This window comes from Acipenser ruthenus, chromosome 4 (genome assembly GCF_902713425.1).
Source record: "Acipenser ruthenus chromosome 4, fAciRut3.2 maternal haplotype, whole genome shotgun sequence".
In the NCBI taxonomy this organism is placed as follows: domain Eukaryota; kingdom Metazoa; phylum Chordata; class Actinopteri; order Acipenseriformes; family Acipenseridae; genus Acipenser; species Acipenser ruthenus.
The window spans coordinates 25296260-25321155 of NC_081192.1; the positions used below are offsets into that span (position 1 = coordinate 25296260).

At 38.2% G+C, this 24896-nt stretch overlaps 1 protein-coding gene across 4 annotated transcripts in view; it reads left to right on the plus strand.

Annotated features, from left to right (window-relative positions):
- LOC117400234 (nuclear receptor coactivator 2-like) overlaps nt 1-24896 on the plus strand; it is a 99856-nt gene that overhangs the window by 29504 nt on the left and 45456 nt on the right. For 3 of the 4 annotated variants that reach the window (XR_009328437.1, XM_059022225.1, XM_034920561.2), the window contains exons 2-4: nt 2918-3003; nt 19474-19581; nt 20122-20294. Coding sequence is in view for 3 of the 4 variants with exons in the window: in XM_059022225.1 (XP_058878208.1) it covers nt 19493-19581; nt 20122-20294 (262 nt within the window). In the remaining variant the exon portion in view is untranslated. The remainder of the gene's footprint in view (nt 1-2917; nt 3004-19473; nt 19582-20121; nt 20295-24896) is intronic. The other variant, XM_033999853.3, reaches the window with a different exon arrangement.

Here is a 24896-nt window from a genome sequence, read left to right on the forward strand (position 1 = left end):
GCACTGAAAGTAAAGGGGCTGAATAATTTTGCACGCCCAATTTTTCAGTTTTTTATTTGTTAAAAAAGTTTGAAATATCCAATAAATTTCGTTCCACTTCATGATTGTGTCCCACTTGTTGTTGATTCTTCACAAAAAATTACAGTTTCATATCTTTATGTTTGAAGCCTGAAATGTGGCAAAAGGTCGCAAAGTTCAAGGGGGCCGAATACTTTCGCAAGGCACTGTATATGTGTATATATATATATATATATATATATATATATATATATATATATATATATATAATTCAGCAATACAGTTAAGTGTATATGAAGTAGTATTGTGTGTTAATCTGTCTTTTTAGACTAGTAACGTTTATTAAATGCAGGCTTTCTGATTATTAGTATTGTACAGTGCTTTCTGGGAAGTTAATCTTGTATTTTGTTTGGTAATATAGGACCTGATTTTGAAGAAACACTGTAAAATGCAAATATTTGGGCAAAGTGCTTTTCACATTCCTTGAAACAATTTCTGTTGTGTGGGGGGGGGAGGGTGCTAGCAGTAAATTGTGCAAGTTTCAAACTAAAATCTTATTCAGGGATATATTTCCATTCAGTAATAAAAATTCTATTAACTAAAAGGCTCAAAACTATAGATTGTGGGTGTCCCTTGTTCGTAGCTGCCAGTCTGTTGTTTTTTATTCAACAGTTTCCTTCGGTTTTCTTAACAATTTTTGTAGGATTCTGTATTTGGTCCGGTATTCGGACGAATCGTTTGAGATGGATTCGGTATTTGGCAGAATCCCAAAAACTTGGATTCGGTTCATCCCTATTTTTTGTCCATAAATACTCTTAAACAAAAACTGGTACTAGTGTAGTACTGTATTTTTACAGTATTACCATTTCAACCAGCTCGTGCATGGTACCAAGGGTACCAGGTGTCCTGGCGTGGCTTACCCTCTGCCTCTTGCTCTTTTTCGACAGGTGTCCCCCACCCTTCCTGTTTTCAATCTACACCCGCTCCCTGGGTCCTCCTCTCCTCCCATGGCTTCTCATATCACTTCTATGCTGATGATGCCCAGATCGTGCTCTACTTCCCACCTCTGACTCCAACAATTTCTCCCGTATCTCTACCTGTCTCTCGACCATCTCCTCCTGGATGCACTTGCATCGTTTCAAACTCAATCTCTCCAAATCAGACCTCCTTTTCTTCCTCCCCCACTGCTGATCTCTCTTTATCTCTATTTTGCTTTAATCCACCACCCTCTCTCCTTCCTCATTCACCAAGAATCTTGGTGTCACCCTCGAACCCTCTCCTACTCTCAGCACATCTCTACTCTGGCACGTTCCTGTCGCTTCTTCACACAGCTCCTAGTTCAGGCTCTGGTACTGTCCTGTTTGATTACTGCAACCCCCTCCTGGCCGGCTTTCCTGCCTCTGCTACCCACCTGCTCCAGCTCATCCAAAACTCTCCTTCTCTTTTCCCTTCCTAGTTTCTCCCACGCTGCTCCGCTGTCTGCACTGGCTCCCTATCACTGTTCGCATCCAATTCAAAACTCTTGTACTCGCCTATCGCTGTCTTGACCTTTCTGCTCCCTCCTATCTCCACACTATCATTTCTCCCTACACCTCTGTCGCCCCCTCCGCTCCTCCACCTCTGGCAGACTAGCTGTACCCCCTGCACTTCCCCGTGTCCACAGCCCGCTCCTTCTCCACCCTTGCCCCTTGGTGCTGGAACGACCTACCCACGGATATCGGGACTGCTCAGTCCCCGACCACCTTTCGGCGCCTCCTCAAGACACACCTGTTTAGACAGCATCTGTAAACATCACAACTCTCGACCATACTGGACTATATGGCACCCAATTGCACTACTTGCATCAGCTTGTACTTGCACTGAACTGCTCCATACCTTGCTCCATTCAACTACTGCTCCTAACTATAACTACATACTATATCTTGTATTTGATTTTACTCTTTTATAGGTAACTGTACTCATGTTGTTTTTTGTAATTTCTCTTATTTGAAATCATTCTCCTCCATTTTTCATACATACTTACGTGTTCTTACTGGACTTTACTCATTTAAGCAAATAAATATATCTCGTTTTCTCCCCAAATAGGAAAGCCCAATTCTCTCTTTTTTTTTTTTTTTTTTTTTTTTTTCCCGGCTCACCGCTGCCACCCCCGCGCTGACTCGGAAGAAACGAAGATAGACACACGCGTCCTCCAAAACGTGCGCAGTCAGCCGTCCGCTTCTTTTCACTCTGCAGGCCCGCCATGCAGCCACTTCAGAGCTACAGCGTCGGAGGACCACGCCAAGTGCCTTTGCCAGATGCGCCACTCAGGAGCCCCTATATAAGGAAATATTTACTACAAGTTTTAACTGCTCTTAGTTGAACAATTTACTGTATTCTTTATTTTGCTCTTACTTAAATGTAATCTTATTGTACTTTCATAACTGCTCTGTAGTATGATATTCTGTAATGTGATAACTTGTAATGTGATATTTTATAATGCGATACTTTGTACTGTGATATTTTGTAACAGTTGTAAGTCGCTCTGGATAAGGGCGTCTGCTAAGAAATAAATAATAATTATAATAATATCAAGGTAACTTGACATTTGTGTGTTTTGTTTTTATTTTATCTTTAATTTATGTTTTTTCATGTAAACAATGCACATATAGTAACTCAATTTAGGTTTAATAGACATAGTTTTAAACTGGCAAAACTTAAGCTTGCCGTTCTCTCCCTTTTTTGATATGACACCTTTTTTATAAAAGGGCGTACTGTACAGTGCAGTCTAGGCCTGTCACTGAATTAATATGCTGGTACAAGCTTTTACCAGAAGCATGGGAAAAATAATTGGCAGATGCTAATTTTATTGATTCATAAATACAGATAACATCTAACAATGTGTGTCTTTCTTTTACAGTGTGAAGTTGATGATGACTATAAAGATTACCAATTATTCTACTTCTGCAGAAATGCCTTAGGGGTGTTTTTTGGAATAAAGCCAAGGTGAGCTTTTTAAAATGTATTTGACCTAAATTGTTGCGCTTAAGGAGGGTTGTCTCTAAACAAATCCAAGTGAATCTTGCTAAAAAATGCAATCATTTTCAAAAGAGAAAGCTTTGAATAGGAAATGAAGCAGACTTTACATTATAGAGATAGGAGAAAAGTCAGCACCGGAACTCTTTGGATTACCATGATGCACTGCATCGGTGGGGATGGAAAAAAGGGGGATTTGACTATCTTGTGTATATAGAAGATCTTTTTTGTGACTGAGACTGTCCATCTGTTGGGTGACTTTGTGCCATATTCCCGCTACAAATTTCACCAACATGCAGCCACTCCTTCCTTTCTATTAGCAATGCAAGGTGCTGGACGTATGCGCTGTTAAATACTCATCGATTGTTCCCCCAATCAACAGCCTGTCCTGTGACCTCTGTGACGTATTTTTGACAGTGATTTCATGCTTCATCCGGCTCGTAATTTTATGAGTTGTGCTCGTAACTTTTTGAATTGTACCTGTAATTACAAGTACAAATTATTTTTACGCATACTAATATTTTTGACAGGGATCTCCCTCCATACACGCTTTCCATCAGTTGCAGTGACTGTTGCCTGCCTGTTCAACTATGTACAATAATTGCACCCCCTCAAAATCTACTGTTAAGATCACATATTAGATAAGTTTGATATTTTCAGATTATAGTTTTACGACCAGACTTCATATTAGATGAGAACTTTTTTTTGCCTCTAGGATTAAAAATAAAAATCATGGCTGCTGCTTCAACCGATTTCATTGAAATGTGCATGTTCCCAAACCGTCTATATTTAAAAGACCAATAAGGAAAGTGTTGAAAAGATCCCTCTTCGGATTATGCTAATTTACACCTGCTGAATGTTCCACGTCTTGTAATTTTATCTTTGTTTACCTGCTAAGGAGCCAATCCTTTCTTAGGTAAGGCCTTCCCTGTCGTAACGCTGTCGTGTTATAAAACACCCTGTGGTGTTTACAAGAATCACCTTACCTTTGCTGTGTCACCCGTATTGCAGCGCAATATTTTGAAACATTGCAGACTCATTTGAACCTGTTAATCACACATCTTGCGCCATAAATCAATTGGAGAATACATTTCACAACATTTGCTCAGGAGCGTTCACCTGAAGAAATACTATTTCTCTTATGAAGATCACGATGTATCCAGATCACGCTCCCCGCTGCAACAATGCTCATTTTCTCTTCCCACACTATGCCACTCATTTCAATCCGAGCACCAGCATTGTTGCAGAGGGAGCATGCTAATCTGGATAGACTGCCGTGCTTGGAAAGAAAAAAAAAACTTTCTTCTGTTGAACGTTCCCAAGGAAAAGTTGAAAAAAAAGAATTCCCTAGTTGATTCACCTATGATATGTGAATAAAAATGATTGTTTAAAAATATATTACTGTGATATGGACAACACGTGATACAGCAAAGAGAATGTGTTTGTTGTAAATACTGCATGGGGTTCTAGAACACTAAAATTACTGACATCTCAATTTATTGAGAGAGTGTACAATCCGTGTTTATGGTATATGGCAAGTTATCAACTAGCTAATCCGTTGTATTTCAGGTTAGTCTGTTAAAACAAACAAGCAAACAAATACACAAAATACAGTTAGATATTAATAAATCTAAAACACTGGCATTCATGAAACTGTTCTAATGGTCTAGAAAGGTTTACTAAATATTTGTGACCTTTGAATCGGTCCCAATGTAACAATGTGGGAGGTGAAAGAAGATGAAAGGCTGCTATTTCTGTATTACAGCATGGGGGGGAGGGGGTATCTTAAGTATTACAGTTGACATCTCTAGGCAACCCAAGGGAATATTTATTTTCAGACCGAGTGCTGTAATTGAGAAATGTGAAACACATTGAGGGGTTACTTCTAGATTCATATTTTTAGACACATTGTTGTAACTTAACATGTGAAACTATAAGGCACATAATGTTCTGTTGATCTTACTACTGTTGTGTAAATTGTTAAAGCCCATCTATTTTTCATACCTGTATTTGTAAATCCAAAATGATATAAAGAAACTCACATGAACTGTTAGCCTACATGTTTGGTTTTTCATAACCGTGGTACGCAAGCAGTCATTTTAATTCTGTAACGTTTTTTACAATTGAGAACCCATTGCGTTTGTAATTTCAAAATCGTTAGACTCTGTAATAAATACCTACATTTACAAAAGCAACTACTCAGTACGACTCAGATGAAGTTAAATGCAGCCGTACATCGCGTGGTGCAGTTAATGGGTGAGCATTAACAAAATGAAACCTGTAAAATGAAAGTCCCCATACTGATATAAAGGACTATCTAGTCTGTTGCTAAGAAGCTTGGCCTTTGTGGCTTCGCTGTCATGTGACTGAAGAACAAGCTATTATCTCAATGAAAAGGAAAACACTTTTCTGAGCAATGCAACAGGAGCGAGAGGAATCTTCGAGTGCTCTGCTGTGCTGGATTTTCCTGGGTGGTGGCGGGGGCTAGGGTGGGGGGTGGGGGGTGGGGTACGGCTATCTGATCAGCAGCTTGAAAAGGATTTGCTTTGAGTTTGTTAGCTGTCATTAGGAGCAGATGACAGAGGAGATAAGCTGCTGTTTGCGCACTTCCTCGCTTAGCATGTGCTTCAGTTTACATCATGACTGTGCTGGCCTGGGCTGTGAGTGAGCTGCTACAGTATGTTAAGAATGATTCCATTATTACTATATGATGGAAATTGGAGTTTATTGGACCCATTGGTATTTGTCATTACTTTCACCATTAGAACACAACAAAGCAGGTAAGGTTAGAAAAAGCTGTGCTATTGGAAACCTGAAGCCAAGTACTATAATCTCATACAATTGATTTACTTTGATAAGATGTATTACTGTAAACATAAATCAGTTTGGTTATCTTAATTTTCCCTTTATTCATGTAATCAAAGAAAATACAATAAGCAAAGATGTTTGCCTTGCATGGAAATAGGCGCTGTATTTTATAATTTTTTTTTTTTTTTTTTTTTTAGCCATGTGTATTTACTATTGAATAGTGGATTGGCAATGTGATATGAAGCATTTTATTTGTACAGTGGTTTGATGTTACACATTTTGCACTGATCAGTAATTATCAAAATTGATTTTGTTTTTTTGGTGACCGCTTGGGAATTGAAAAAATTACAAAATGAACATATGTTCACATAACCACACTTTGCAGCCTGCACTAATGGCACCATTGCTGGAAGCCTCTTAGAGAGGCCTGGGATTGGATAGGCATGGAGTGTGACCTAACCTTTGACCCCCATCAGTGGTTCAATAGCTTGCATTGCAGCTGCCAGTGCTGTCACCTGCTCTGTATGGCAAGCCAAATGATCATTTATCTCAAATTAATTTATAGCAATCTCTAAATATTTCCAGATATCTCTAAATATTTGAAGATATCTTCGAATATTTAGATATCTCTAAATCATTTGAAGATACCTAAAGTACATTTAGAGATATCTCAAAATGATTTACAGATATCTTTAAATGTATTTTCAGATATTTTTAAATAACTTCCTGTTCATTTAAAGATATCTCTAAATAATTTAACGATATCTCAGAATAGCTTCCTGTTCATTTAAAGATATCTCTAAACCATTTAGATCTCTAAAATGTCAACAGAATATTCTCCATTATGTTGTAGATGCCATTCTGCATTAGGCACCCATATGCATAGCTTTTGGCATTGTGACACAATTAAAAACATTTTGGCAATCTATTCACTTGGCTATACAAGATATACTAAATTTAAAATTTGACATGTTACCAATCTTTTATGTCTTTTTTAGGTGCAGATCCAAATTTAGTACTAGACCCTAGTCGTGAAACACTTTAACATTTTTAGCAAAAAAATCCATCCTTTTTCATTGTGTAATTCAGATACAGCTTCCTATCTTAAATTATGGATTTCTCAGGTGTTAAATATTTTTGCCTTTAGAAAAACTAACATATTACGCAAAAAATCTGTTGCTTTCTGGAGTATATGGTCTCCTTTTTGGGGATTACATTGAGAGTGGGAGGGGGGGACAACCTTCAGATCCTGATAATTAAATACACCTTGACTTCTGTGTATTGTGCTTTCCTTTTATTTGTGTTTACCATGGAGAGTGTTTATGCTTCTCATGGTCTTTTTGTGTAATGCAGTGTTTTTTTAAAATTTATTTAGTTACCTATTATTATTATTATTAGTATTATTATTATTATTATTATTATTAGTATTATTAGTATCTTATTGTATTTTATGTATATGCTTTATATTTATTACTTTTATATCATTTTGTATTAATAAAATCCAATAAAAATTTAATTTGAGAAAAAAGATATCTCTAAATGAACAGGAAGTTATTTAAAGGATTTGCTATTATTATTATTTAGTTATTTAGCAGATGATTTTATCCAAAGCAATTTAGAGACTAGGGGGTGAACTATGCATCATAACTGCTGCTGCAGAGTCACTTACAATAGGTTACACCTCGGTTTTATAGCTCATTCAAAGGACGGAGCACAAGGAGGTTAAGTGGCTTGCTCAGGGTTACACACAGTGAGTCAGACTGAGCTGGGATTGAACCAGGAACCTCATGGTAACAAGCCCCTTTCTTTAACCACTGGACCACCAAGCCTACAATACTTTATTTGCCTAATTTCCCTTGTTTAAATGGTGTGGTACTGTATTATATACAGTACAATACCTGTCAAAAATCAGCACAGACACTACATTTAATTGCTATTTACAATCGGTTCCTCAGTGGTTTTGAATGCAGTCAAACTTCCACGGCAAAAAGGTGAGGTCTGTGTGTGTGTTTTGGTACGTATTTGAGTTGCTGAGGTTCAAATGATTGAAATAAAACGGGCGTACATTACGTGTGATTTAGAGCAGTGATCCTCAACCCTGGTCCTGGGGACCCACTGTCCTGGTGGTTTTTGTTCCAACCAAGCTCTCAATTACTTAATTGAACCCTTAATGGAACTAAGAGCTTTTTACTTAAAGAGTTGGAGATTTCAAGTTAAATATAAAATGATATAAGGAACTTGGAATTCTCCAACATTTTGTAAGCTAATCAATTAAAAAAGTCAAATTAAGCAAATTATTAGTTCAATTAAGGTTTCAATAAAGTAATTGAGAGCTCGGTTGGAACAAAAACCAGCAGGACAGTGGGTCCCCAGGACCAGGGTTGAGAACCACTGACTTAGAGGACAGCAAAATGGACTGAAGGACTCGACCTGTGGTCTCATCCCACAATTTCCCAATCCTCAAATCGCACCTAATGTGCACCCCATTATTAAAATATTGAAATTTCAATCATCATTTAGTTTTGTTTTATTTTTACATTTATTGCACTGTACCAGTAACTGTGTTCTGTTATAACATCACAGTTTGAGAAACTTCCATTAATAACTCACAGGGGTCTGTAATACTATTAGCTCCCTTTACATTACCGTCACACACTATCATATCTCTTACTGTGCAGGGTAACTTTACCTTTTTTTTTTTTTTTTTTTCAAAAACGCATAACAATTACGGTTTTGTGTATGTATTGTTAGTCACACTCGCCTGTTATCTTCCCTGGGCTGTTTAGTTTGGAAAGCAGTCTGCCCAGATGTATGTTAATTGACTATAGCACTATTGAATAAACAATACAGTTTACTGTATGTAACTTGTGAAAATTCTGATCCTTCTCTCTCCCTCAGTACCCCTCACCCTTCACTGCAGCTCACTGTTTCCTTAACATGTGTTAGGACCATGTGCTAATTTAATTTATTTGGACTGCTTTTAAAAGGTAAATGGTAAGGAATCTTTGGCTGTTGTCTGTGCTTACAGTATTATTATTAAGATTTATTTCTTAGCAGACGCCCTTATCCAGGGGCGACTTACAGTCGTAAACAAAAATACATTTCAAGAATCACAGTACAGGTATTAATACAATTAAGAACAAGATAAAATACAATGACTTTGGTTCTAGCAAGTACAAGTATATGACAAAATACGATTTTGTACACAGATTTCTCCATAAGACCGAAAATACGATTTTGTACACAGATTTCTCCATAAGACCAGTGCAAAAACCTGTTTGATTTGAGGGCTTTAGCAGGATCGCTTTGGTTTTAAATTGGGAAGATGCAAGCTGAGATGTACACAGCTTTTTAAAGAATTCTAGCCAGTAACATGACATACGGTTGGTGGGTACAGTAAGCAACAGATATTTAACTAGCTTCCTAATCATCTTGTCTTCCACCTGGGTCTTCAAATTAAGAGATGTGCTTTATCCGCTGTTCTGTTAAGACCTGGTTTATTAGGATTAGCTGTTTACAATTAAATAAAATCTTCTCTTTCTGCAGAGACAAGTTCTTCAGCTATTGTTCTGTTAAGTACCCTATGCCGACCATTTGCACCCTAATGTGTTTTATTACGCAGTTCTTCCCAGTGGCATCTTGAAGTGTCTGTCAGCTTAAAAGATTCATGAATGTGATCAGCTTTCGGTGAATGGAAGTTGGCTTTTTGTTTCTGTCCTGATGCTCCCATTTTAAGGCCTTTGCAAGTAATTGTAAAAGGAGCTCATGAAGAAAAAGCCTTCAGCTGGAGCATTTGTTCACCATCTGGGCAGCTCTTCAAGGACAGGCTAATGGTGAAGGGGGGAGCTGGTGGTGGAAACTGCATTTCCAGCACTGCCTTGAAGGTGGCATCGTTATGGTTCATCATCCACAAAGTATTTTAAAAGCAGTAACCATGTGTGTTTGATCATTCCCTGTTTTTCGGTTTTGTTCCAAGCCACCAAAAATTTTAATTTCCAAATTTTAAGGCTATATAAACGACTTCTTGTTTCTTAAATAGTAATAGGATGTTTATCAGCAGTCATTGCATTTATTCAGCTATGAAGTGGTTCAGTGGTCCATTGATTTTAAATGGTAAGCTGGTAAGTGAACATAATTCTAGGATTTTGTGGTATTGTTGTATGTACACATACACACAGCTGTGGCCAAAAGTTTTGAATCACCCTGTAGAATTAACTAATGTTGCTTCATAGTTGAATGAAACCTGCTGAATAATATTGAATTACATACCGCTTTGTAGTTTTCCATATACTTAACGGATAAAAAATTTGATACAGATGAACCCGCTTTATGTCATGATTGCCATGCAGGCATAATTTGTGTTATAAAGTGGGTCATGTAATAAACCGGGTTTCATGACAGCACGTTACGAGTGCGAGAACAAAAGAAAGAAAACTAACAGTGAATTAAAGAGCAGTGTTTTAACACTGTACATTTAGTCGTTCTTTACATTTAAACAAATGGATGTAGTTTACTACAGAACAAATACGTTTTGTATCATTAACTGGAACGAAAAAAAAGGCATGAATTGCCAACTGATGTCAATTAGGCGTTGCTTACTTGGTGTTTTTTTTATTGTGTGCATTTGTATAAGACTGACTGTTAAAGAACATTTTGGTGACATTGGTGTTTTGTAACTGAACTGTATCCCCTTAAGACCGCCCACGCAGCATTTGATAGGCTGCACAAAATGTCAGTTTATCAGCCGAGATGATTATTGGTTATTGGTTGTTAGTTGCATTGGAAATTAATGATATCCTGTGGTTACTTAGTAAAGCCCAGTCGACTTACAATATCATTTTGTAGTTTCGTTTGATGACATTATGTTAAATAAAAGATCTAAATTATGTTCATATAGGTTTTTTTTGTATTGTTTAAAGGCTTTTTTTTTTTTTTTAAATCAATTTACAATTTGTATTTCTAGAGTAAGCAAAAGTCAAATTTTAAAATGGCCAGTTTAGGGATCTGCAAAATAATCACCCATTATTCAGAATACTACTGCAAGTCATGGTTTTGACAGATATTCTGCCATTTTTCTGAAAAATAAGGAATTCCCTGTTGACAGAGTTCTGTGTTTGCAGGTCTGATTAGCATATGTGTGCATGTATATCATTTGTAAACATAGTTGGTTTTTTTGGTACTCCTTTAGTAAATATTTCTGCTGAACACATTTTTTAAAGACCTGTGCGTCTTGAGGCCTTGCCTTGAGTGAATGTTTGAACCCTCACATACTGAAATCCTGAATGTTTTCATGATAACACAATGGCCCTGGAGTTCGCAGTTCCAACACCAATGACCTAACTTTGACCCCAGCATATTTCCTGATACCCTTGCAATGGCAGCTTTAAAAGCAAGAGGAAAAGTCCTCTCTCTGCAAGCCTCTGAAAGTTACTGCTGGAGTCTCCCACTTGCCATTCAGTGAATATGCCTTTTTGTATTTCTGTTCACAGATGAGTTTTCTGTTGTCGCAGTGGCACTGTCCGTGCCTGTACCTGTACTGCTTCCTTGCGCTCCACATGCAGAGCTGGCACCAAAAATACATTATTGCTTTCCAATGCTACTAAACGATGTGTTCTAGTCTTCATACTGTTAACACTGTACTGTTTTACCAGTAAATTGTTCTTGGTTATAAATGCCTTAATTGTGTTCCACAGTGAAGAACTGGCTGGATTCTGCTTAGGTCATCGTTGTGGTTAGCCATTTGAATCTTATGCGAGCTGAGTTTTGCTGGTCTAGCTTGTTCAATAGCAACAATATCAAGCTCAATCTAGGAGTAACCGGTACATCCCGGTCGGGAAACCCGCAGCGTTCACGTGACGAGTGTTGGTCCCCTGTTGGGATTCAGATCTCTCGGCACTGGAGAACGTCCTGAATTCTAAAGAAACTAGACCAAGTGTCTCCTTTCATTCAAGTATATATTAATTTGGCTTGTCCTTGACATTTTGAAGGCAATTTGAGAAACTCAGACTGGATTGTAAGAGAAGCAAGATGGAGGTTCTGCAAGTGGTGGAAATAAACTTTTGCACTTGATCTCCTAAAGTAGATCATTCAGGTCATTTTTTTTTTCTTCAGATAAGAGCTTTTGAGGTACAGGTAGATTTTAACTGCACTAGGTTTGGGCTGGTAAAGGACTTGAGATTTAGCTTTTGAGGGGCCTTCATAAATATTTGATGAAGTATAATTGTCTATCCTGTCAGACTTTTATTTATGCCTGTGTCCCAAAACAGTATATGTTTTGTTTTATTTTAGTTGTTTTTGAATGTGAGGAAAAAACAAGTATATCCTTGAAGTGCAATGTCATGTAACAAGATATTTTGTACTGGACTTTCACTTTGGTACATTTTTAAAAAATGAACCATGTTTTGATAGTGCTGTTTCAACAAGAGGGTGCTTCTGTCTATGGGGAGCATTGTTGCAGTAATGTGTCAAATTGCAGAACTGTTTTACTGTTTATATCCACAGCAGTGGATTCCAATTCATTTTTGTTTTACTACTCCACTCATATTGTAGCTAATCAAAATCACATCATCTGCTGAGGGTCTTCACTGCAAAGGTGAATTGCATTGAAGTAATAATTGAAACATTTTAGAAGTAGGGACAAATTGAGAGTTTCATGCAAACTGCAGATCTTCAAAAAAGATGGCTACTGCAGAATCAATTGAAGTACTAGAATTGTCACTACATTGTGAATTTTGCATGTGACATCTAAACCAACCACACTAGTGCCAAGGACTGACTCATGTAATGGTTCACAGTGCAAACAAACTGTAACGTCACTTCTGGGTCGTGGGATGGTGTCGGGGATGCTAGTGCATGAAGTAAACGGAGGTGGTATCACTTTTAAACCAGTAGCTGTGTTCCGCAGATACAGAGACACTATTACAAAATGTGTGGACATGTGAATGTCTTCCTACCTGGAATGAGATGACTGAGTGTGTGTGTGTGTGTGTGTGTGTGTGTGTGTGTGAGATTGGGGAGGGGGAGTGGTTAAATAGTATACTATTTTTTGTGTGAGCCTAACTTAGAAGTCGGTGGGACTGGTTTTTTTTCTTGTTTGTTTTTTTCTCTCTTGAAGAGCTTTAACTCTTCTTAATGTTTGTGTCAATTTGACCACAGACTTCCATTAACTTGGCAGCAGTAGGTCAGCTTGTTTTGTTCTGTAGTTTTAACATACCATTGCAGCAATTTCATGAAAAAATATAATAAAATAAGAGGTAGTTTATCTTATTACTTCTTTGAACTTGTCTTTCTCTTGTTGGTAGATAGAGGAGGATGTAAAGGAGGATGTTCAGTCACAGTGAAAGCAGAAGACTCTGTTTTTGTTTATGATAAGAAACTGGAAAGGTTTTGGAAAGCCTTCTCTGTGCAGCCTGCGCTGGAGAAAAATCAGTAAATGCAATAGTATGTAATGGGTAAAAGCAATGACTATGGAGTTTCATGCTTTTTGGTTGTTTATTATTTTGTGTTTTGGATGTTTTGGATGATTGTGTTAAATTAGATTAAGGCACCACTGCAAGATTGAAGTTGATTTCTTTGTTTGATTTAATGTTCTGAGATGCATTTTTGTAAAAGGTAATTTAGTAGCATTGGAAAGCAATAATGTATTTTAGTTCTTGACTGTGTTGAGTGGCTTACTTGTATTAGGACATCTGCGGTTAATGTTTTGGTAGATCTAGATACAGTGGATAGATATAGTGATTTTAAATGAACTGTATTCTCATAGAAAGGAAAACCATTCTCTTTTTTGTTCATTCATTCAAGTTCTGGATAGATTACCAGTTGATTTTTTTGGCTGTAGCAATCTTGTTAATGTTTTAGTTTTAAAGACCGCAAAACAGACAGACTTAAGTCTGAATCCCAGCTTAAACACTGCATAATTATGAAAGCTATCTGAATGCAGTGCTTAAATATACCAGACTTGATGATTAGTAACTACTTGTAGTTCTGCTTGTTTGTTTTTTTTCTCTCTGTTCTGTCTTTGCCAATTAGAGAAGTAGTCTAATCCAAAGAAAATGACATGTGGCTAAGCATAGCATAGCAACAAGCTATTTAAACATTTTGCTAATCAGTTTTAAGTGAGCAACCAATTGGTAAAATGTGCCTATCAGTCCTGGAGTACTGTAATTCTCTAATTGCTAAGTTGACCTGTGAACTTCTGTTGGGAGAGGGAACACATTCTAGACAGGATTTTATTGTCTAGAATTGAATTCTGGTAATTGCACTAATCTTCAATTACAAAGCAACCGACAGTGTTTCTTTTTCCTCAGAACATTTGAAGAATTCATATATTGTAATCCAGCCTACAATACTTTATTCCAACACGCATGAGGCAGTGTAGACACCTGTCTGCTCAGATGGGCTCTTCAGTAAAAAATGAGCACCGCTTTTTATGTTTTTAACTGTTAATACTACTGTATTTAAATCTCATGTAGTTCTTGCTAGTAATGTACCAGTCAAAATGTCTGTCTGGTTGCCAGAACACCATTTGCACACTAGGCTTCTGGTAAGGTAGTGTTACTGTGTTCAATGTGTTCAAGACAAGAACCATATTGTGAAGGAAAATGTTTTTTGAAAACTGTGTACTGTTGGTGCTTTATCGAGAAGTTCTCTTGCAATATGGGTGCTATATTGATTTATGTAAACCATGCTGTAGCTTTTGACTATTGTGAACTTTAAAGAAACACTGACAATGGCTAGGAACACAGTTGTCATATGCCTTAAAGCGGTCCATTAGTTAGGCATTGTTGAATTGTGCAAATGTGGGCCTCCTGCTACTATATTAAAAACACCCTTTCAGTTATATCCCTGAAAATTAAAGTATGATTGCACTGGTAACTGTATCACATTCTGAGATGGCGAACCAGGAAAATTGTCTGGATTTGTAGATTTGGCATGGAATGACCACTTACCAAAACATGATGGTAGATCCCATCTCTCTCTTTTATTTTTGTTGGCAAGATTACAGCGACAATTTGCTGAGCACTTCATTGCTGCAGTGCTATGCATTAAATCTCAATGCTTTTTATTGTCTGACGGCAAGTTCACTTGGTCAGCACCTACTGTGCTGTAGTAGGAAACAGGTCAGTCCTGCATGGGACCATTATGGTGCTGCAGTCACACGTCAATTAATGTTAACTCACCCAGTGAATCTACCTGCGTTGACCTGCTGTAAAATATTATATGAAATCAAAGAGTGTTGCTAAACTAGACCAGAAAACAAACCAGATCCCTATAAATTGCTCTAAACATCAACTCCAATGCTTTTGGATTAGGATCCAAAGTCACAGTATCCAGTTGTGTTTTTTTTTTTTTTGGAAGTAGGAGATGTACAGTATGTAGGCTATGCGATGAATTGTGTTTAACTTTTTTTGTATTCATGTATTTATGGATTATTTTAAAAGCACTGGTATATTTTTTTAGTTCTCACACCAGTCGTTAATACCCTTGTTAAATAATGTAATAATCCTACAATTAGTGGCAAAGGTTGTTTTTTCTGCTGCTGTGACATCCTCGTTCTGTTATTGCAGTGCAAGTAGGCCAGCACAATCCAGCACAGATCCCTAATGATGATTCATTCAGTACTCTAGTCTGCTCCACTTGCAGTTGCATAACCAGGTACCTGTCAGAGGATGTCATTGCAGGCTGCCTTCTAGAGCTCTAGGAAGCAGAGTAATTGCAGGGTTGATTCACAGGCTCCTAACATTTTGTCATGGTGATTTGCTACCTGGCGACAGCAATGTCAGTAATGGGGGTTTTCTGTTCATGTGTTCCTGAAACGCACATGCCCAAAATTGTGCTTCCCATGCATCAGATACTAAATGATCAGTTGTTAACACAAAGGCTAGTAAACTCCAGGGATGTGCATTTTGGTACATTTTTATGAACGTTTAAACTCTGTGCTATATCATAGTTTAAACAATCTCTGTCTGTGTATATAGATGTATATATGGTAGGGCAGCAGTGTGGAGTAGTGGTTAGGGCTCTGGACTCTTGACTGGAGGGTCGTGGGTTCAATCCCCAGTGGGGGACACTGCTGCTGTACCCCTGAGCAAGGTACTTTACCTAGATTGCTCCAGTAAAAACCCAACTGTATAAATGGGTAATTGTATGTAAAAATAATGTGATATCTTGTAACAATTGTAAGTCGCCCTGGATAAGGGCGTCTGCTAAGAAATAAATAATAATATGCGTATGAATACAGACACACTTTTCTTTATGCTGTATATACTAACAGTAGGCCGTTCCCATGAGAAGACAGGATTCTAAGCAGTGTTTGTTGCCTTCATCTACTGGTGTGTGTGTGTGTGTGTGTTCATGTTTTTCTGCATTCCAATAACAGCAACAGCATTGCCATGTCTGTGTCTAGCGAAGATTCCTGAAAATCTGTACATCTGCGTGTATGTGCTTTTTTTTGCGCAGCAGCTTTTTCACACACACTACAGTGCATCTTGCTGTCTCGATAAACAAGCCACGGGTACTTCATCTCTCATTCAGAATTATTTGCGTTTTTCTAGTACAGCAGTCTCCGGCTAAGAGAACCTTCCTCGGGAAGCAGACGAAGTGTTCTCTAAGACGGAGTTGACCACCAGACACTATGAATCAATAAATAAATAAATAAATATGTATTACTTGTCATGATGCACGTGCTTCAACATATAAAATGAACTGAATAAGTATGTGAATGTTAATAAACTATAAAGTAAAAGACAAACTAACGTTAAAAAACGAACAAATTGACACACCACCTCTATACACGTTTAAAAAAAGAATATATATGTGTGTATGTGTGTGTGTATGTATGTGTGTATATATATATATATATATATATATATATATATATATATATATATATATATATATATATATATATATATATATATATAGTTTAATGTGCCCCCCCCAATGGCAGTCAAATTTTTATTCCTGCACACGCCTCTGGCCGCAGTAAGCGATGGAAGGTATAAACTCCCACACAATAACCTGACATTCAAAATGTCCCCCAATCACCAGTACAGTAATCAAAACAAACAAGTGTGCATGCGGTTAAAAATCTTTATTAAGACACTCATTACACTAATAAAAAAAGATTATTAAAACCTACAGTACAGTAATCTGTCGCGTATCCGACTGCAATGGGACCAGAGTAAGGGCGGATATGTAAACAGGAGGATAAGTGAGTCCTGTTTTAAATATCACTATACACAGCTGTAACAATTATTATACTATATTATTGAGGAGGCTGTGTGGTCCAGTGGTTAAAGAAACAGGCTTGTAACCAGGAGGTCCCGGTTCAAATCCCAACTCAGCCACTGACTCATTGTGTGACCCTGAGCAAGTCACTCAACCTGCTTGTGCTCCGTCTTTCGGGTGAGACGTAATTGTAAGTGACTCTGCAGCTGATGCATAGTTCATGCACCCTAGTCTCTATAAGTCGCCTTGGATAAAGGCGTCTGCTAAATAAACTAATAATAATTATTGTTTTGAGATTCAGCTTTTATTAGGGAGCTCCCCTAAATCCCTTGTTTACAAAGATACAGGGTATTAATGCTTGTGACAGACTAGCCGTCTGCCGCGTGGATGCGTGCATTCACTGCTGAGTGACAGACAGGAGGTCAAGACGGAGGATGAAGTTGGTACGCCCCACAGACAAACAGGATTTATTTACGTATTGTAGTGCTGAGCTGCAAGGTTTCCAGGATATAATGAGACAGACAACAGTTGCGGTTCAAAACCAGTAGGAAACTGCTGTCTTTTTTTATTTATTTTTTTAGCTTTTAGTGAACAATAGCTCTCATTCCTTTCCTATCACTCACAAACTCAACCTCTCTTAACTCTCTCTCTCTGTTCTCCCACCGCCAGATCCCGCTTCTCTCTTTCAAACTGTCATCTCCACACACACACCCAAGTCCCTCCCCCTTCCTCACTCATTGGTTTAACACTCCCTATCTCTGACTGCTTGTGTCAGACCTGCTCCCACCCACCTCAGTGACGCACTCACACACAGGCTGTCTTTCAGCTGTGTCACACAAGCACCGAAACACACCGATCTGAACAAGAATAACACGGTTTACAAACACATTATTTACAGAGTACTCCCATCCCTGTCCCAAGTCCATAATCGGGTCCATTCCTACGTTGTCCCCAGCTTTTTGAAGCAACGTTGCATTGTTTGCTGACTGACAGAGTTCCAAGCATGCTTTAGCAAGCACAGCATCTAACAGAGACATTTTAGTTGCACTGAATTTTCGCGCTGATCTTCATCGCTTTTCTCTTTTCAGCCATGCTTGCTTGCTGTTGCAGTCAGTGCTGTTTTTTCAAACTGTAATAAACCTGACACTGCGTACAGAGATTAAATAGCCAAGGTACAGTACGGGGTAATCGCTCAGTAACGAGGTACAAACACCTGATTTGATCGATCTGTCAAGCTTTTTTACTACAGTAAAGTGCTGCCTTTTTTATTGAAATGTATGCGAATGGCAAGGTAACAAGGTGAAAACAGCTGACTGGTGGCGAGTTTGCCTGCGCGTATGGAGGAGCGAGACTTTTTGGGGGAGAGAGAGCTCATAAAGAGAGTGGTTTTAACCACTATTAAAACCAGCCCTGGTGTCCTTCCTTTTCTGCACTGCCACTGGAAACCCAGCACACAGTCGCTACATTGTTGTCAGAAGTGGAGGCGAGGCAGCTACCCTGGCACGCACTTGGAAGCTGGCAGAGGAGTGTAGCAATGCAAAACTAGACTCGCCCAAATTAATGGCATGGGCGAACCAGATTCACCCAGCATTGATTTTGAAGCGTTGGACAAAACTAGACTCGCCCGGGCTAGCCCTGAAATTCAGTGAAAACTGTTGAAAAAATGGGTTTCGCCCAGTTGTCTTTTTCAAGTTTGGACGTTGGGGAGTGCAGAAAAAAAAGTGGTAACTTCAGGATTCTGTCAGAAACCCTTGGCAAAACTAGATTGGCCTGGGCAAAACTAGACTCTAAACTTGCACTCAAGGAAATGGCAATGTTAATTCTAATAATGCTTTACAGTAACAGATCTTTAACCATTATCCACATGCCCATAGATAGTCCTTTAATGTAGAGTGTCAATTAGTAAGTCAATTTCCGCTGCATCAATTGATGTATTGTTCATTCAATGCATTAGGTGAACCCAGCAACATAGTTAACATTGCTGTTTCCTTTTAAATGTAATCTGCTCTGTACCATTGGGAATGTCTTGTATGTATTCCCATGTTCATCTGGGAGACCGACTGTATAATTTGATAATTAGGCAAGAGCAAAATAATGAAACAAAAACAAATAGGAAATTGAAGCCATTGTCCCTGTAACACAGACTGTTGGCATGTTCTCATTTAATTTGTCGAACAAGAGACTTGTGTAGGTGTAACATTACTGTCTCACACGACTTGACAGTTGAAGTCTGTATGAAACTTGTAGCTTGACACCTGAGTTTTGATTCTTAATGAGCTTTTCATGAACCAGAGCCCTGGTAAACACACTGCTTTTAATGTCAAGTGTCAGCTGTGACGTTTCAAATTTCTGCATTTTGCGTTCTAAATCTTAAAACATGTCTTGTTTTTGTGTTTCTTGCAGTTGCTGATATGCGTTGAGGATGAGTGGTGTGGGTGAAAATACCTCTGACCCTGCAAGGGCAGAGTCCAAGAAGCGCAAAGAATGTGCCTCTGATCAGCTTGGACCCAGGTATGGGACCTCTCTGAAGCAAAGTATGCAAAATAGCCTTGGTTAGAGCCGAGGATGATCTTAGGTGAATCATTTTACATCAAAGAAGGGGCCCTGTGTGGTCCTGAAAGCGTGTGTTAAAAATGTTATAAGTTTGTAACTAACCCCTGTATCACATTCCGAATTTCTGTCATGACACTCCAGGCATGTAGAGTCATTTTTAAAAACAAACCTACACCCCCACCTCCTTTAGCACATGATATTTATTGGAGGTTTTCCAAACAAGTACCAAGTGCTGTAGACCCAGCTCTTGAGTGCATGATGAGTGCATTTTCAGTTTCTGTTTCATTTAGGTTGTTTATTTTTGCCTGGAGAAAATGTGTGTGTGTGTGTGTGTGTGTGTATATATATATATATATATATATATAATATATATATATATATATATATATATATAAAAAAATGTTAACCTTTTGAAAAGGTGATTGTATTTACAAGTAAAAATGTTCCTTTCCAGTATTGTTTTGTGGTGCAAAACATTTTATTTTCCTCCTTTTACAGCCCTAAACGAAGCACTGAAAAACGCAATCGCGAGCATGAAAATAAATACATCGAGGAACTTGCCGAGCTGATCTTTGCAAACTTCAATGATATCGATAACTTCAATGTTAAGCCTGACAAATGTGCAATCTTGAAAGAAACTGTGAAACAGATTCGGCAGATAAAAGAACAAGGTAAGAAACAAGATCCAGACAAGTGTATGTGTTGGAAGGGTTACACCTCAACCTCAAAACCAAAATGCCTACTTTTTATTTGTCCAGTACAAGGTATCCCACAGACAAGCGTGTGGGTATTGCTGTTTTCATTTTGTTGCTGTCTTTTTGCGGTCTGTTTTTATTGACTGTTACTTGTTTTTCTGTGTAATTGAGTTGTGGGTGTTGTCTTTGGCCTTAAGTGGAACAGATTGAAATGTGTTTGTGCATGTGTGTGGATGCTTGCATGTTGATCTCTGAAAGTAGTTGTTCTTTCATGCTATGCCATGGGAAATATATATAAGTTGTGACAAGCATGTATTTATTAAATTGTGTGATTTATTTTTTCTCCCTGGTACAGTATTTAAAGATCTGTTGCGTTTAGGCAGAGGCGTGCTGATGAGTCATAATGATGATGCAAGTTGTTTGTGATTCACTGGATGTGGTTTATGTAATGTAATGATGAGCACAGAGCTCTTGCTGTTGGGTAGAATGACATTGACAGAAAAACAGATTAAACTATTGAAGGAACCAATGTTAATGTTTCAAATAATGCACGTTTTGCAATAAACTGAGTGTCATAGTGGACTTGTATAGATCATGTGTAGACAGCAGTACAGTATGTACCAAACACAGGTTGTACTCTGTGAAAAACAATTTAAACCCCAACTAATTATTTTGAAGTTTCCAAGGCAACCCTAGAATGAGGTCCCAGAAGAGCATATCGTTATTTATACATACAGTAGTCTTGTAGTAAAAAAAGAAAAAACTAGTTCTCTGTTGGTCTCCTGCCCTGTAAGAAACAGATCTACCATTCAGAGACATTCTTTTATGAGACAGGTCCAGGAATATACAGTAGTGCATGAAAAGCTTCTGTTTGTGTTAGTGAGCCTGACATTCTGTAGCTGGAAAACATCACCACCATGTGGGGCAGTGTTTAATTGTGATTTTTAAAATTGCTGCTTTCTGGCATATAAAAACACTCCATACTTGGACTGTAAAAGCAGGTCATGTTTCCTGGGGAGTTCATTAAATATGTATAGGTTGCTCAGACATTCTACATGTTGTCTGCTTTCACAGACTGCCTGCTATATGGCTGTCTACTGCATGCTGTGTGGCATAATAGTGCTGTCCTAGTAGTGCTGTAGATGCAGTAAATGGACTACTCTGAATCTATTCAATATTCTTTAAGGTTGTCGATCAGCCACCACGGTACTGTTTAATTCCCAATTTTGGATAATTTTGTTTGGTTTTTGTTGGGGGGGTGGGGGGGTGGGGGGGTGGGTCAATACCTTTGTTTTATGCCTTGCCATTCAATTTACAGCTGATGGTTTACCAAAAAAACCATGTGGCAGCCTTAGTTACTATTCACCCTTTACAGACCAAACAGTATTGTAGGTCTGCAAGAGGTTTTTGAGAAACTTTGTAGTGGTGACTCCCCATATATTAAAAAAGAAAAAAAAATAGACTATAGTACCGTTTACAAAAACAACAACTTAGTTTTCTCAATAGGATAAACTAGGAATTTCTGTACATCCAGCCTTTACATTCATGTTGGTGCTGTCAAAAGCACATTACTTCGTTCTCTAATGTAGAGCTGGAGGCAAGAGTCAAAGGGGTGATGTGAGGCTTGTGGGCGCTTTTGAATAATGATTGATATGAAGACCTGCAGTACAGTCGGTAGTTCAGAGTTTTACATCTGCACTTCTCCTAGAAATGTTTTAAAAATAATGACCAGTGGGAAATTGGTCAAAGAATGTGACTCATGTTTGAAACCTGAGCCTTAATTTTAACAAATGGCTGTTTCCTTTAAACACTGAAAGAAAGGTGTGTACTTATTAACTACATGCAGACAGTATAAAAAATATCTTCCACTGCACCATGCAAATCTATTATTAGAGTCAAGACAACTTCCACACAGCGAGTGAAGAATGCTTCTGAAACATACTTGTTTTTTCACTGCTCCACATTTCTAATGCAGTACAAGAGTCTTTTGAAAGAAAACACTGGAGCAGCCCACTCCTCAATGTTACTCCACATTCTTGTTTTTTTGCTTCCTTTATTCTTTACTCCACTTAACAAATGCTGCTTCATCCCTCTTTTACAGTGACTGCGGGACTGGTGAATGACCCTGAACTTAAATATTTCAACTGAAAAGGAGGAGCGATTGTCACTGGTTCCCATTTATTGTGAAGAAAATCTTTTCGTTCTTCCTGTATACATTTGTACATCAATTTGGTATATGCAAATATTTCAAATGCATGCCATAAATTGCTACATCCTGGTACCTGTACAGCAGATCACATGGTCTGATTTGCAGTTAGACCATTGGAGTTTTTGAACTATAAAACCTGCACTGCAGGAGTACCAGGAAGCAATAGCAACCTTTCATCTATAATGTTATAATTGAAATACCTGAATATCCCAAATTAAAGAAGCAAAGGAGATTTTTAACACAAGAAAAGGGCTGGCAGTGATATTTTGCTAGATAAGGAAATGAATTGGGAAGCACTCCTTTTTAAGGGATGTGTTGATATTACTACTGGGACAGGAACTTCGAATTAAGTTAAAAGTAAAAAAGAGTACCAAGTTGGGTTTAAAATCAGTTAATACAAATTTAACATTGTTACATTTTAAAACCAAGCAAGCAAAAACAAATGGTACAGATATTATGTTTTTTGTATGCTTGTGAACTGCAGTATAGCATTAGCCCTGTAATTCATTTCTGAATAGTTACAAATAAAAATAAATAAATCTTTGTTTAAGCTTAGTCATCAGTGGCCAAGAATACTCAATCAATCAAAAACTAGCAGAGGAGCGGTGAAAGGAAAACAGCCTTTCAACATTTCCTTGAGCTGGAACCAAAGCAACCAGGCAGGGCTGAGCTGGGATTGGCTATGTGTGACTCAATCAGCACTTGAGCAAAACCTATTACCTTCACAGAAAGATAGACAAAAACTGAGTGGGAAAGCACACGCACAGTATGTTTAGCAGCCCAGCTATGCTCCTCCTGAGTACCCAGTAAATAATTACACCCTGAAAAAAAAGTGCAGCTGTGCTGTTTTACTGTGCACTGCAGGAGATTTCATCAGCCCAGTAATATATTGAACATTATTGTTAAAAAGCAAACACATTTGGAGAGCACAGGAAGGGCCCTGCTTTTTCTTTGTAGACTGTTCTCTAAGGAATTGGGAATATGCTGCAACCCTAGCTCAGCCATATGGCAGATTTAATAATTTTAGTTGCATGCAGATGTATAATTGGCTTTCTGTGGTTGACCATCTCCCAGAACCCATCCAAGACACTGTGTGCTTCACAGCGTTCTCCGGCATCTTGCGTGTTTCTTATTTTGTAACCAAGTTAAATACAAAAGTCAGTATTTAAGTAATAGTAAGTTAATACAATGAGATGCACAATTTGAATTGCATGTATTCTGCACAGGGTTTGGGGTTTAACAATTTTTTTTCAGGCTAATATTAGCTGCGTGCAAAACAAAAACAAACATCAATGTAAACAAAGTGAAGTAGTTGTAAAATCCTACTGATATTGAAGCCAAGCATATGATTGTGTCAGTCAAGGTGGGTGTCCATATGCTAAAACTGCCTGGCTAGACCCCTGTTTATCCACATGTAGGAGGCTAGGAGGCTGTGTGGTCCAGTGGTTAAAGAAAAGGGCTTGTAACCAGGAGGTCCCCGGTTTCCAATCCCGACTCATTCACTGACTCATTATGTGACCTTAAGCAAGTCACTTTACCTCCTTGTGCTCCGTCTTTTAGGTGAGATGTTGTTGTAAGTGACTTAGCAGCTGATGCATAGTTCACACACCCTATTCTCTGTAAGTCGCCTTGGATAAAGGCATCTGTGAAATAAAAAAAATTTAAAAAATTAAATTGATGCATGAAACATTAACACAAGTTATATATTAAAGATGTTAACCAGCAATTTAAGCATTTAGATGACATTTTGTAGTTGATTGGTTCGAATATAAAGCTCTTTGGTGTTTTGTAGTTTCATTGTGCAGCGCTCTGGGATGCCTTGGCATGAAGAATGTTATGTAAGAGTCATTTGTATTGTATCAGTGCAGAGGGACTGGACTGAAACCCTTTCTTTATTCCAAGTGCACTGTGGGATTCTCACATTAATAATTGGAAAGCTCTCTGCTTCACAGAAACTACACTAAGGAAGCTAATTTGGCACCCATTATATACTTTCAGAATAGAACCTTCAAGTCTTTAAAATAAATTGGGGTCAAACACTACTGTTCACCTTTTTAAGACGTTTTTCTTCTGTGAAACATCAGTAATGTATGAAGTATAATTGTGGCCCTCTCAAGAAGGTGAAAATACTAAAAGTTTATTCCAGTCCAATAGAAAGTTGTGGCGTGGCTGTTTGTTATTTCGTCAGCCATCATTAATTTCGTCTCGCTCAAGCCGAGTCAAACCTTGTCGACCCACATCCTGAGGTGGGTCTCTGGGACCTGGGTTAAACCGGGTAAGACCCAGGCACGTGGTTTCACACTAGGTGGGATTGTGACCCGGGTAGCCAGAACCCGGGTCCGGACCTGGGTAGGAGTGACAGTGTGAAA